This window comes from Ciconia boyciana, chromosome 12 (assembly GCF_034638445.1).
Source record: "Ciconia boyciana chromosome 12, ASM3463844v1, whole genome shotgun sequence".
NCBI lineage: Eukaryota > Metazoa > Chordata > Aves > Ciconiiformes > Ciconiidae > Ciconia > Ciconia boyciana.
In genome coordinates, this window is record NC_132945.1 from 24,099,559 (window position 1) to 24,111,914 (window position 12,356).

A 12,356-nucleotide genomic window follows, 5' to 3' on the forward strand; every position below is an offset into this window, starting at 1 on the left:
CCACCGTGAAACTGCAGAAGACAGCCTCGGCCACACCAGCTCCCACAGGATGGGTCTCTCGCTGGCCAAGGTGGCCTGTCCAAATCACAGCTCCCACCCCGCACCCCACACTCCGGAGGACCGGGGCATGACGAGTCCTTCTGCCGCATCAGCTTCCACGTTTTAGGTTAAATCCAGCCGCCGCGCCCCGCTCATCCAGCCGATCTCCTCTGCACGCAGAGTCAAGGACGTGCCTTTCCTGACTCCTGTGTGCTCTGACCGTGTCTGCCCTCTGGGCTCTCAAACAGTCCCGTTTTCTAAGGTTTCTTTCCTCATTTTCCTAAGGAGAGGCCTCTGCTGAACACGGACTACCCTGTCCTCTCTCCGCCCGGCTGAACACTGAAGGGATGGGGCAACGGTGACCAGCTCCTGCCCGGCGCAGCAGGCGCGTCTCCTCTGTGACTGCCCCACCTCCCCAGGTGCCCGCGCATAGCAGGTACGAGGCTCTGCAAGTGGAACCGAACAATGACGGGGACGATGGTTCATCTAGCTTGGGGGAGGCACCAAGGTTACATCGGCCTACGCGCTGCATCAAAACTGCTTCCATAAAGAAAAAAAGACGGGTCGTTGTCATAGGAGACTCTCTCCTGAAGGGAACAGAAGGCCCAATATACAGATCGGACCCACTTCTCGGGGAAGTCTGCTGCCTGCCTGGGGCCTGGGTTGAAGATGTGAAGAGAAAGCTTCCTACCCTGGTACGGCCCTCAGATTATTATCCATTATGGATTTTTCAGGTAGGCAGCAATGAAGTTGCAATAAGAAGTCCAAGGGCAATCAAGTGAGACTTCAGGGCCTTGGGACGAGGGGTTAAAGGATCAGTAGTGTTCCCCTCTACCCTTCCAGTTGCAGGGAACGACGAGGGGAGAAACAGGCAGAGCCAGCGGATCAGTACCTGGCTCCGAGCCTGGTGTCACCAGCAGAATTGGGGTTTTTCTGATCATGGGTGGGTCTACACTACACCAGGCTGCTGGCGACAGAGGGGGTGCACCTGTCTCAAAGGGGGAAAGGATCTTTGCACAGGAGTCAGCAGAGCTCACTGAAAGAGCTTTAAACTAGATTTGAAGGGGGAAAAGGGATAAAACCAGGCTCGCTAGAGATAAGCCTGGGGGTGGCACGCCAATGTTTGAGGGACGGTGTGCTAGCAAGGTCCTTCCATCTGCTCCACAATGTGCTGAGTACACTGGAGCACGTTTGAAACGTCCCCGTACTATTGTGCGCAGCACCTTAGCCATCTCGCTGGGGGTAGGGGATGGAGATCCAGGCGGCAGCAAAGACAAGGGTTGTTGATGTGTTAGAAACCACAGAAGTGCCCGAGAACAGTCACATAGGAATTAGGGCTTCTCCCCCCAAAAAGGTGGCGGGATCAACAGCCCAACTGAAGTGCATCCACACCAACGCACACAGCACGGGCAACAAACAGGAGGAGCTGGAAGCCGTTGTGCAGCTGGAGAACTATGATATAGTTGCCATCACGGAAACATGGTGGGCTGGCTCACACAACTGGAGTGCTGCAATGGACGGCTATAAGCTCTTCAGAAGGGACAGGCAAGGAAGGAGAGGCGGTGGGGTAGCCCTGCATGTCAGGGAGCGTTTTGACTGTCTAGAGCTTGACGATCCAGCTGGCGGCCGGTCACAATACAGGGCTCGGTGCTGGGGCCAGTCCTGTTTAATATCTTCATCAATGGTCTGGACCAGGGGATCGAGCGCACCCTCAGTGAGTTTGCAGATGACACCAAGTTGTGCGGGAGTGTTGATCTACTGAGGGGAGGAAGGCTCTGCAGAGGGACCTGGACAGCCTGGATCGATGGGCCGAGGCATTTTACCCTACATCTTACTAACCTTCTGCAGAGGGTTGGGGAGGAGCCTGGCATTTACCGAGAACACGAGGAACAGCCTTTGGGAAGATTCAGGAGGAGAAAAGTCTGTGCTGCTTGAAGCACTTTCAGAAGCTCGGTCTCCAAAGCAAAGTGGGTGAAGCAATCTGGTGGTAAGCCATTACTAAAACAGAGGTCTGATGTAGGCTCTCTGCTCCACCCAGATCAATGAAAATTAAATACCCTTCCCATGCAAAAAAGTATTTACAGACTGACTCTGCAACGCACAGACCACCAGTGGCACTGCCAGCATCACACTCGGCTCCTAGTGACACTGCCTTCATCTTAGCTTAACTGTTGAACCACTAGTAGAGAAAATAGCATGAAAAAGAACCAACCGTTTGGCTCAGAGAACTCCGAGTCATCTAAATCTTCTTCTGTTTTTAATTTAAAACCTCAGTTTTTAATCATAGAAATGTCTAAAAAAATGGGGTTTTTTTCCTTTTTGTGGTCCTAGAAACCGGAAAATGCCTCTCTGTTGTTGCTTCAGAGGACAGTCTATGGCTGTTCCTACCAGTAAAAAGAAGGTACAGGATGAGAGACTTGGGCACACAAAACACATACAACATTGGCAAAACACACAGTCAACACGCTGTCCTTAAAAATATCAGACATGAACTTTTTTCACAAAATATATTGAACAGCACTTGCCCATTAACAAATAACTGATCAAAGAAGCTACAGAACTTGAAGTTTCTTCCAGTGCTGCTCTGGACTTACAGTTTCACTTACATATTATACCACCCAAGTCCGTGATGCGTGCAAGATAATCATCATGAACAGAGGTAAGAGGCATCCCAGGTCTTCTTGGCGTACATATCCTGCTGTTGTTTTCAGCGTTAAGTCAAAGCTCAAGTCATTTTCAATCCATCAAAGCCACAAAACTTCCACCTTTTCTCTAGGCTGGCCCCAACCCCACTCAGCTCCTGCCGGAACGTGTTCTGGAGCCGAGTCATGAGAACTTCCACTTCCGCGGTGCAAATCTGTGAAAACAGAAGGAAAATGTCACTAAAAATGAAGGCACTTTTGGTCACGGAAGCCCTGTAATGACTGGCAATATTCAAGCTCAAACACATTTAATTGCTAAAGTACACCTCGGCTTTCCCTAGACGTCCTGTCCAAATACTCATGGTGATAATCTTGGGACGGCAGGAGTTGTGTACTGTCACACTTCGGGGTGAGATGGCTGCAGATATAACAAACACCAGAAATAAGGGTAAAAGGACTGTCCTAATTTTTTCCACTGTGAAATGCAAGATAATAGATTAAAAACTCCCAAGCATTTAAGTAACGGAACGGTGAGTACTTTTACCATCGCTTCAAGAATAGAGTGCTCGGTTACTGGGTACAGAAATCAGGGACGTGGGGAATTTATATTCACATTCCGCACAGCCACAAGCATTCATCTACAGCGCAGCTACCATGTCCCCAACAGCACAGGAGTTGCTCAAACAGAGCTAAGATACAAGATCCGGAGGTTACACCGCTGCAGAAAAGAAACCTAAACATATAAGGTGGACAGATTTGCTAGAGTGGGTCAGACCAAAGGCTTGTCAAACCAGACTCCTGATTCAGGTAGTGACCCATGGTGGAGAATGATCCACCCAGTTCCTGCCCCAACCAGACCAGAGCGCTGGCGCAGGCCCGGGGATGTCACCCTGCCGCCTTTCAAGATGACTGGTGGCACCTTTCTTCAGGAAGCACTCTCTGCGGTAGCTTTATAAGCTTCCGTAACATGGCGAGTGGTAGGAAGCATAACGTGTTACGTGGTTTTCTCATACAGCTGCATCTTACTTCTAAAAACACTGGCAAAGTTACGTGTTGCCTCACCGCTGTGCCCTGTAAGAGCTGAAACGAAAGCCTCTGTAGGGTTTTCATGGGGTTGAAGCAGTGCACGTACCTGCCAGCGTCTTCACCCAGTCACACACCAGCTATACAATCTGCATCAAAAGTCAATCGCACATAGGCGGGCAGGCCCGTAAACTTGACTGCTCAGGCATTTACTAGATACAAGTAAAGTTCAGCAAGTGAAAAAACTTTTAAGATGCTGCAAGTTAACAGTTTCAGGACATATAAAGAGTGCAAAGGCTGTGTCCACCTTATATTCAATTGCCTGCTATGGTTTTCTTATGGCAGCAGAAAAATTAAAACCTTATTTGTTATATGCAGAAGAATTCACGATTGCTTCTGCTGTGTATTTGGGACTGCTTTGACACACGTTCAGAGCTATCTCTGCACAATAACCTCATCACCTGCTGGTTAGGCAGAGCATTTTTGGATAAAAACATGGATATTTTCCAACAGTGCAGCGCAATGTGACATCCTTTGTACGTGTCCTGTTGATCTACCACAGTCGCTGTCTCTGTTTTTAACTCCCTTTACAGCTTGCAGAGTTTGTAGCTCTGTAGTTGCGGCACTGAGTTTCCAGGGCTGTGCTTTAAGCCAGGTATAGACAGCGCACCTCCTGCTGATGTTTCATTTTCACCCTTGCCACAGTGGATTCAGTTTGACTGCTCTGTATCGTCAAGCCTGATCCCACTTCATGGTCTCCCATTCAACGCATAACTGGATCTTCCAGGAGATAATCTTGGGTCGCTTCCCCTACCATCCTTCCAAACTCACGTTTGACTCTGACCTTCTCAAGGAGGCATTACATTGTTCTTTTGATTCACTTACTTTCTGCGTCTGCCAGCATGAATTAGTTTTCAGCTAGCACTTAGCTAGGGAGAAAAGGTTTTTCCTTCCAAGAGTGCAGGGCACCACTTACCCCAGGGAAGACAATGTACACAGAAAGTATGTTCAGTTTTAAGCCTTCATTAGCGCAAGCGCATTCCTCCGAAATCCCTTTGGCAGTAATTGCAGGTCCACAGTTTTCAAAATGTGTGCAACATGTGGCAAAGATCAAGAGCACCTGCTTTGCAAGATGGATTTGCATTGGATGGATGCGCTTTTGTCATCACGCTGTTTTGCAGTCAGGCAGAAACAACAGTCCAAGTTTTGAGAGAGACAGAAAGAGCACAAGCTCAGGCTGGCAATGGGTTTGGTAAGGCAGAGGTCCAACCTAAGACACGAAACAGAGAGCGGACACCCCAGGAGGAGCATCGTCTACACTGCTCAGCACCTGCGACGCTCACAGTGCTGCCGAGGCTTTCTGTAAGGACTGTTTCATGGCTTCAAACCACCCTTGGTCTTAATTTCTGCACTGTCTGCTGACCTGCTGGCCTTCTTGGAGAGACTGATGGGCAGGGAACAGGAGAATGATATTCCTCTTCCTTTCCTGCTGGCAGCTTCAAGAAACCAGGTTCTGCTCTCAAGTGCTCCCCCCACTCCTACCCCACCTCAAGCCCAAAGATCTGCTAGACGTTAAAAGCCACACGCCCAACTAATACCTAGCTCCTGCAATAATCAAGAGGGAGACAAAAGAGCTAAGACGTAACCTGAAGAACAAATGGGAAGACTTCCTTTCAAGTGACCGCGCACAAAAGACTTGTGCAAGTCAGCAGGCTGATGTGTTTACCTGAGTGTCAGCAAACAATGAAAAAGACTGATGCCATTCCGGAGGTTAAAGGGTGCGCTTTTCACAGGGCTTTTCTGCTAAGCTTATTGTAGAAACCTCCAGTAGCCCTTTTCTACACTGTGGATCCCAAAGAGGAAGTACCAGAAGTCAGATGAACAATATGATGGCATTTCTTTAGGAGCTCCAAGGAAAATAAAGGCAGCTGTTCACCTCATAGACAAATTCAGAACTAGAATGAGAAGATAAATTATTAAATATGTCTTTAAAGGGCTGGAGCGATCCTGGACGACACAGGCCAACGAGCCGTGCTTTCTTAAAATGGGGAAAATTAAACAGTAAGTTATAAACAAAGGCAGCTGAAAAAGTTCCAATCACAAGAGATGGTTCCCCTGCTGGTAAGTCTCCTGCTCCTGGGGCACTTGAAGGAAAGACAACCGAAGAACGGTATGGCAGAGGAGCGAGATGTAATTTCCTTGAGCATTCAGAAGCCTTTGCACAGTCCCTCCCCATTTACTCTGAAAAGGAGTCTGAAGCCAGCGATACACAGAAATACCGCAGGAAAGAGCAGCTTCTTGTTGTTCTAAAGAAAACGCAGGAGCGCTGCTCTTGTTATTGCCCCTCCTGACCCCTGCACCCAGGACTCAATCCCCCCACTTAGCACAGACCCCTGTAGCAGGGACTGTGATTCAGCATTTATGCTTTTGTAGTATCAGGCCCTTGCACAGCACCTTCCTAAAAATGACTTCACTGACAGTATCAAAACAGAGACAGAAAAAGCTCAGTGAAGGGCTACAAGACCAGAAATGTGGAAAAACGTTGCTCAGAGACACAAAAACACTATGACTGTTCAGTTTAGAGATAATATATACAACCAGTGGCACGGCAGATGTTAGAAGATAAACAGTAGGCAAGAGGCAGGGTGGTTGCTCTTTTCCTTAGAGGTCATAAGGATAAGGGAAACAGAGGCAGCAAACTTAAACAGAATAAACAAAAATACATTTTAGATGGAGATTTTAAAGATGGAATTCACTGCTGCAAAATACACTTACTGTCAAAGGGTTTTCTTGAATTACGAGCAGGATTACACATGAACATCTGCGGCGAGACCATCACCTGTATTTATGTTCACATTCAGCTGTGTGAGGGCTAAGCCAGAAGCTGGGCTGCTTTGAGCAACCTGATCTAGTGAAAGGGGGCCCTGCCCACGGCAGCGGGTGGACTGGATGATCTTGAAAGGTCCCTCCCAACCCAAACCCTTCTGTGATTCTAAGAAAGTTCACCCCTTCCCTTGTCCTCTTCCAGCAAATTATTCCAGCTAATACACACCAGTTCCTCCTGTCCAAGCCCCGCACCGTCCCCAGGGAGGGAGTGAAGCTCTTTACCAGCCACACAGACCGAACGCACTCGGGGCACAAACACGCTGCCCAGGCTGGCTCAGGGAACTGGAGGTGCTGGTACACCTACTTTGCTGTCCAGACGCTGCAGGTAGGAACAGATGTACTCTATGCTTGCTCCAAATGGGTGCACGTGAAGAAACGTCGAAATTATTCCTGGGGAAAGGAACACCACAAACATCATTCTCAGGAGACAAAAGCCAGCCGAGAACACCAGCTCTCTGTTACTAGTGGCACAGCACAGAGGGATCTAAGTGGGCATTTTTGGTTTTAAGTACAGTGAGGTTTGGCTCATAGACTGCAGAGGAAACAACAGCTAACCAATGCGGCTGGTCAGCACTTAAAACAGACCTCACCGCTCTCACTCTTTGCCCAGTACTGGTAACGTGCCCAGTGACGAACCACACTGAGATTATCACACACATGGGGATGCAGGGCCCAAGGAGAGGGAAAGCAGAGCTCTCCTCCAGCTGTACCGTCAAAGGCCAAGGAGCAGGAAAAGACAGAAGTCAAATGGGGAGCGCAGCAGTGGCACGTGTGTCCCACCCCAACAGTTTTGCAGCACCCGGTTAAATAGAGCAACCCACGTTTGCACCCTGTCACGAAGAGATTCCTTTCCAGCTCATGGACAGGTCTGTATATCAAAAAGACTGACTTGCATTTCTGAGCACCATCTGCAGACAAAGGCTGTGCCTTTGGTTTTCCCCAAAGTCCCTTCCCTCTCAATGCAGGAACCAGCCCATGATCTGGCACAAACAGATCCATCTGGATAACAATAAATGATTTATTGTTATTCTCAGATCAGATGTAGAGGGATGGCTAAGGAGAACTTGGCTGAGTAACAATTAGCTAAAGAAAATGCCTTGTCCCATCAAGACAAGGACTTCTGTTCCTCCTTTTCAATGCTCCAGAAAATCCCCAACTACCCAGTGCCGTGGGCTGAAAAGTCATAGCAGCCATGTTCGGTTATTTTTCAATAGTACTAGGAATAGGCAAGGGGAAAGGAAACAAAAAGGGTAGCAGATACACCTGCGCTCTAAATCAGAGGTCACCAATCCCTTTGTGAGCATCACTTCAAAATGCTGGCCATATTTCTCATCCCAGTGAGCCTGGCCTTCTCTCCCTGCCACCTTTCTCCACCCTTCCTTCCTCTCTGGCTACAGCTTCTAAGCTAGAAGAGCTTATCTGCTTGGGGTCCAAGGCACCCCACGCCTGACCTAACGGTGTGCCTTACTGCTGTGTGCGTCCCCACGTCACCCACGCTGTGAGGTGCTGCAATGCTCAAGCTGATTAAAGTCTTAGAGCCTGTGACACTGCTTAGGATCCCGTAAGGCTGATTAGGCTCTAACCGAACGCAGACAGACCCTCCTCTGTAACTTACTGCCCTTCAGCGATGCCTCCCAGAAGAGCAACTTGCACTCCAGTACGCGCTGAGCTGGACTGTCACTACACACAAGCCCCCTCTGCATGCGTGTGGTTTGACTGAAAGGTGCGCAGCACAAGATTTCCACACGAGCAATGCACAAGGTGAAACCCTGACCCCACCGAGGCTCGAGGCTTTCCTCGGTTCCAGGACTCCCATCGCCATTGGCATAACCAAAGGAACAAGAGGTGGCCAGTGGGAGCTGCGAGGCCACCTTGAAGTAAGTCCCACTCAGTTCAGGTCTCCAGCATTGTCACCAAGCCCATCGAAAGAACTTACCAACTAACAGAACTTCTCGTTCAGATTTCACAGGACTAGTGCTCAGTGTCTTCTCAACCGGACATTCCTTCTCCTGGCTGCACGCACAAACTCTGGATGTACTGCTCTCCTGCCAAAAAACCACAGGGCCCGTTCCACACACCAGCAGCACAGCAGGCTCCCTGACGCATCAAGCAGCGCCTTGCTCAGTCTTGACAGAGTCTGTATTTTTGTTTTCCTGTTTCCGTGAGTCACTGCATTCATCGCATTGCCATAGCTACTGTTGGTTTTGCAAAATGCTTCCACCAAAGCACAGCGATGTTCATGCTGCTGCGTCCGGATTATCAGGTTACATTAAAAGCCCATGAAGTTATGCGAGGCACCACAGCACACACTTTATCAGCCCTGTTCACTGGTATGACGTCTGCTCTAGAAGGGCCTTAGTTTATATAATAAAAGAAAAAACAGACTAGAAAGCAAGCCTTGCAGTGACTAATTCAGATGCAGATGTTTATTTCTCAGATGCCTAAACTGAGGCAATATGATTAACCAAGTGCCTAATGGCTGCACAGGGTTTAGGATCAGACTGTCCTTGACTTGAGTTTGCGGTACTGAATTAAAACAGAACTTTGCATAATTTATTATCCCCAAAATAAACACAATACTGCCAGTGATGCAAAGACTTGGTGGGTGCATTAAAAGCAGGACTTTCTTTTATTCCTAAGTTTTATGTGGAATTCCAGTAATCTGAGCTACAGACATCTATAACTGGAAATAGCCTCCAGTCACTAGTGAAATGGGCTGGACTTGGGCCAATAACAAAGATAGAATTCAATGGCCCCTTGGGTTTGCTGCTTAGCTTCTTAGGCCAGCCCAGTTCTCAACTACACAGGACAAACTCTGCAGTCCTGGCCTAAGCAGGCTATAATTGCTTCTGCAGGAGAAAGTAAAGGTCTGCACTGCGGAAACGGAGCTAGCTTCAGGCTGACACAGGGACTGCAGTTCAGCCAGCAGTGTGATACCAGAAACGCACTGCCTGCTTTCTCTTGGAGGTCCAACAGATATTTTTGAAGGCTAGTTGAAATAACAGTGCAACCAACTATCTTGCACACCAAACCCCATTTCTACATCACAGTGTTGCAAATACCTACTGTTCTTCCAGCCAGAAGCTGCTAGCAATGGACAACTCGATGATTTTAATCTGCACGTAGAGACAGTCTGTATGTACCGCACTTATACACTTCACGACAAACCAAAGTTTAAAATATGGCTCATTTTACAATGAGGTGTAATTACTTCCCTCAGTAAGATATTCTGACTAAAGTAGCAGAAAAGAAACTCTTGGACTTACATTCCCTTGACAATCAATTGCATCTCTCTCCTTGTCCTCTTCATCTGCTATGCTTTGCTACATACAGGTAAAGAAAAGGAAGATTATTGATAATAGGCTGTTATTTCTGTTCTTTGATACCAGGCACTGAAGCTCCTGCACTGAAGATTACTGGGATACAAAGCCATTTTTAATCACCAGAAAGACATTTATTATCTTCCCAGCTCATGGCACAAAAAGGTGGGGCTAAAGATTGAAAATCTGAGACAAGACAAGACCTCGGATTTGGCTCTATGGTCCTCAGTGAGAAGTGCTACGTAATGTTTCTTGTCTGTCTGTGTAATTGTGACTGTGCTATAACAGGAGAGGACCAAGCAACTTTAGATTCATGCATGGGTCCGCAATCAAAAGAGAGAGTGGATCACATCTGAGAAGAAACAGTATGTATTTATGTTTAGAATAAATCCAACACGCATAAGAATATTATAACACCGACAAAACCTTTCAATTCAATAGTGTTTTATGGAGGTCAGATAAAAACACGTCCCTAAAATGCAAATCTAAAAATCAATGTTTGATAATTGAGACCCTGTTTTCTTATCTTTTAAAGCTCGGCTTGCAGAAGAACACATTTCAGCTGCAATACCACTGTATACTATAAAACAAAAGTTAATCTTTCATTGATACAGTTGCTTATGTAGATGGTCTCCCTGGTACATGAAGCAATCAGGAAGTTCATTACCGATATACATCCCCCAACGTGGCAGGTACTTTGTCTAGCTTTCCAAAGACGACTGCTCCTAAGCCAGGGCTAGGCATCTTCTACCCTCTGTCCTTCACTGCGCTCATGAGGGACCATGAAATCCAAGGACTGCATTCGCTACTGAGAATAAGGAAGCACCGAGATGGCACATACCTGCTCCTTCAGGTTTTCTAACAATGTTTCTATTTTTAGTTTGTCTTCTTTCACTTTTTCTAGCTCAGCTTCTCTCTTTTTGTATTCATCTTGTACTTTCAAAAGATGCTGGAAGAGAAAAGATAAACTCAGTTCTTAACCTGCTTTTCACCTCCTACTATTTAAAGAACATAAAATGAATAAGGGCTTTTCCATGAAGACCAGACAGATCATATTCAGAACAATTAAAGGTTAAGTATACAACAAGAAGAAATCTTTTCTACAATGTACCTTAGGAACGTCTTTGCCTACTAGCATACAAAAAAAGCATGACTTTGTAAACATGGGGCAGTAATTCCATCATCAACAAACCTTCCCTGTCCCTGAAATAAAGCATGTGCCGTGCACTCGACTGCGGGCCTGACCCATGGTAAAGGCAACTCCTCCTCTGCCCCAGTCTGGTTCACGCTACAAACAGTCAGCACACGGGAAAGAGCAGCACAGAAACAAGGGACCTGGGGAAGTCACCTTAAAGTCTTCCTAGATCTCTAGCCCCACATTAACACGGAGGTGCCTTGCAACGCAAGAAAATACTCTGAAACAGCTATTAGATAAGGAGATTTGCACTATTATTTGCACAACTCCACACTGCGGGAAAATGCGATGACTGCTGCCCACCCTGGGCATCAGCCCAGCAGCGCAGGGTGCTTGCAACAAACACCACAGCGAGCGGCGCGCTCCCTTGCCTGGCAAAGCTCAGGAGAAAGGCTGGGTAGTGAACCACAGCCCACGCCTCACAGGTAAGCAGAATGACATTCTCGGGCCCAACCTGGTGTCTCTCAAGGAGAGCCAAACTGTGGTTGTGTATAACAGTCTGCTGGCAGAGCAAAATTGTTGAATCAAGTAAAATCTTGAATGCGGCCATAGGGAAAGCAGAGGAGTACAAAAACCTAACTAAACAAACCAACACAGGCGACAGAGGAAAAGTATGATTGATCTCCCACTACAGCCAGAAGAAAACAGTGCTCAGCAAACTGCTAACAGCAGCGGGCCTCCCAGAAACAGGCAAGATGAAGTCACCAGGAGGAGAAAAGTTTAACTACTAATACGGCAAAGGCACTAGCCTAGCAGCTTTCCTAAGTCAAACCAGGATACATAAATATATATATATTTCAGTGAATGCTTTCTTCCATGCTTAAAACAGCCCTGATCAGTTGTTTAATATTTTTCTCCCTCAACTAGGAAAAAAAAAAAAGAAAAAAAAAGATTCGTAATCCTATTCATTAACAGTTACAAACAAACTTTTTCATCTAGGCAGTTCCTCCAGAGTATTCCCCCAGCACCATTCATGCTTGTAGCAGTGTAAAGAGAAATTTGACCTGCCTGACACCTGCGAAAAGGGAAATCTGTTATGTCCTGCAATTCCTGCCATTTCCTCCCGCACTGAAGGCTGACGGTGACTACCGAAGTCTTTTCCTGCCAGCTCCAACATCGCAAACACCAGTGCTGTCAGTTCATGTGTCACGTCCATCCAGAGAACAACCACAGCCTTCACAGCATTCCTGCAGGTTCTTATTTTAACGAAGTGCTTCCCTGAACTATTATATGCTCTACACGCTTGGTTAT

The 12,356-nt window shown here is 47.2% G+C and overlaps 1 protein-coding gene across 3 annotated transcripts in view; it reads right to left on the reverse strand.

Moving 5' to 3' along the window:
* Positions 1–2,258: 2,258 nt before the first annotated feature.
* The window catches only part of ENOX2 (ecto-NOX disulfide-thiol exchanger 2), a 60,583-nt gene continuing 50,485 nt past the window's right edge, over positions 2,259–12,356 (reverse strand). Inside the window, exons 11-16 of one of the 3 annotated variants that reach the window (XR_012044722.1) lie at positions 10,752–10,859; positions 9,857–9,913; positions 8,527–8,635; positions 6,895–6,980; positions 5,431–5,659; positions 2,762–2,896 (exon numbers count right to left, since the gene is read on the reverse strand). Coding sequence is in view for 2 of the 3 variants with exons in the window: in XM_072876735.1 (XP_072732836.1) it covers positions 2,765–2,896; positions 6,895–6,980; positions 8,527–8,635; positions 9,857–9,913; positions 10,752–10,859 (492 nt within the window). In the remaining variant the exon portion in view is untranslated. Of the gene's footprint in view, positions 2,897–5,430; positions 5,660–6,894; positions 6,981–8,526; positions 8,636–9,856; positions 9,914–10,751; positions 10,860–12,356 lie in introns of all 3 variants that reach the window. The other 2 variants (XM_072876735.1, XM_072876733.1) reach the window with 2 other exon arrangements.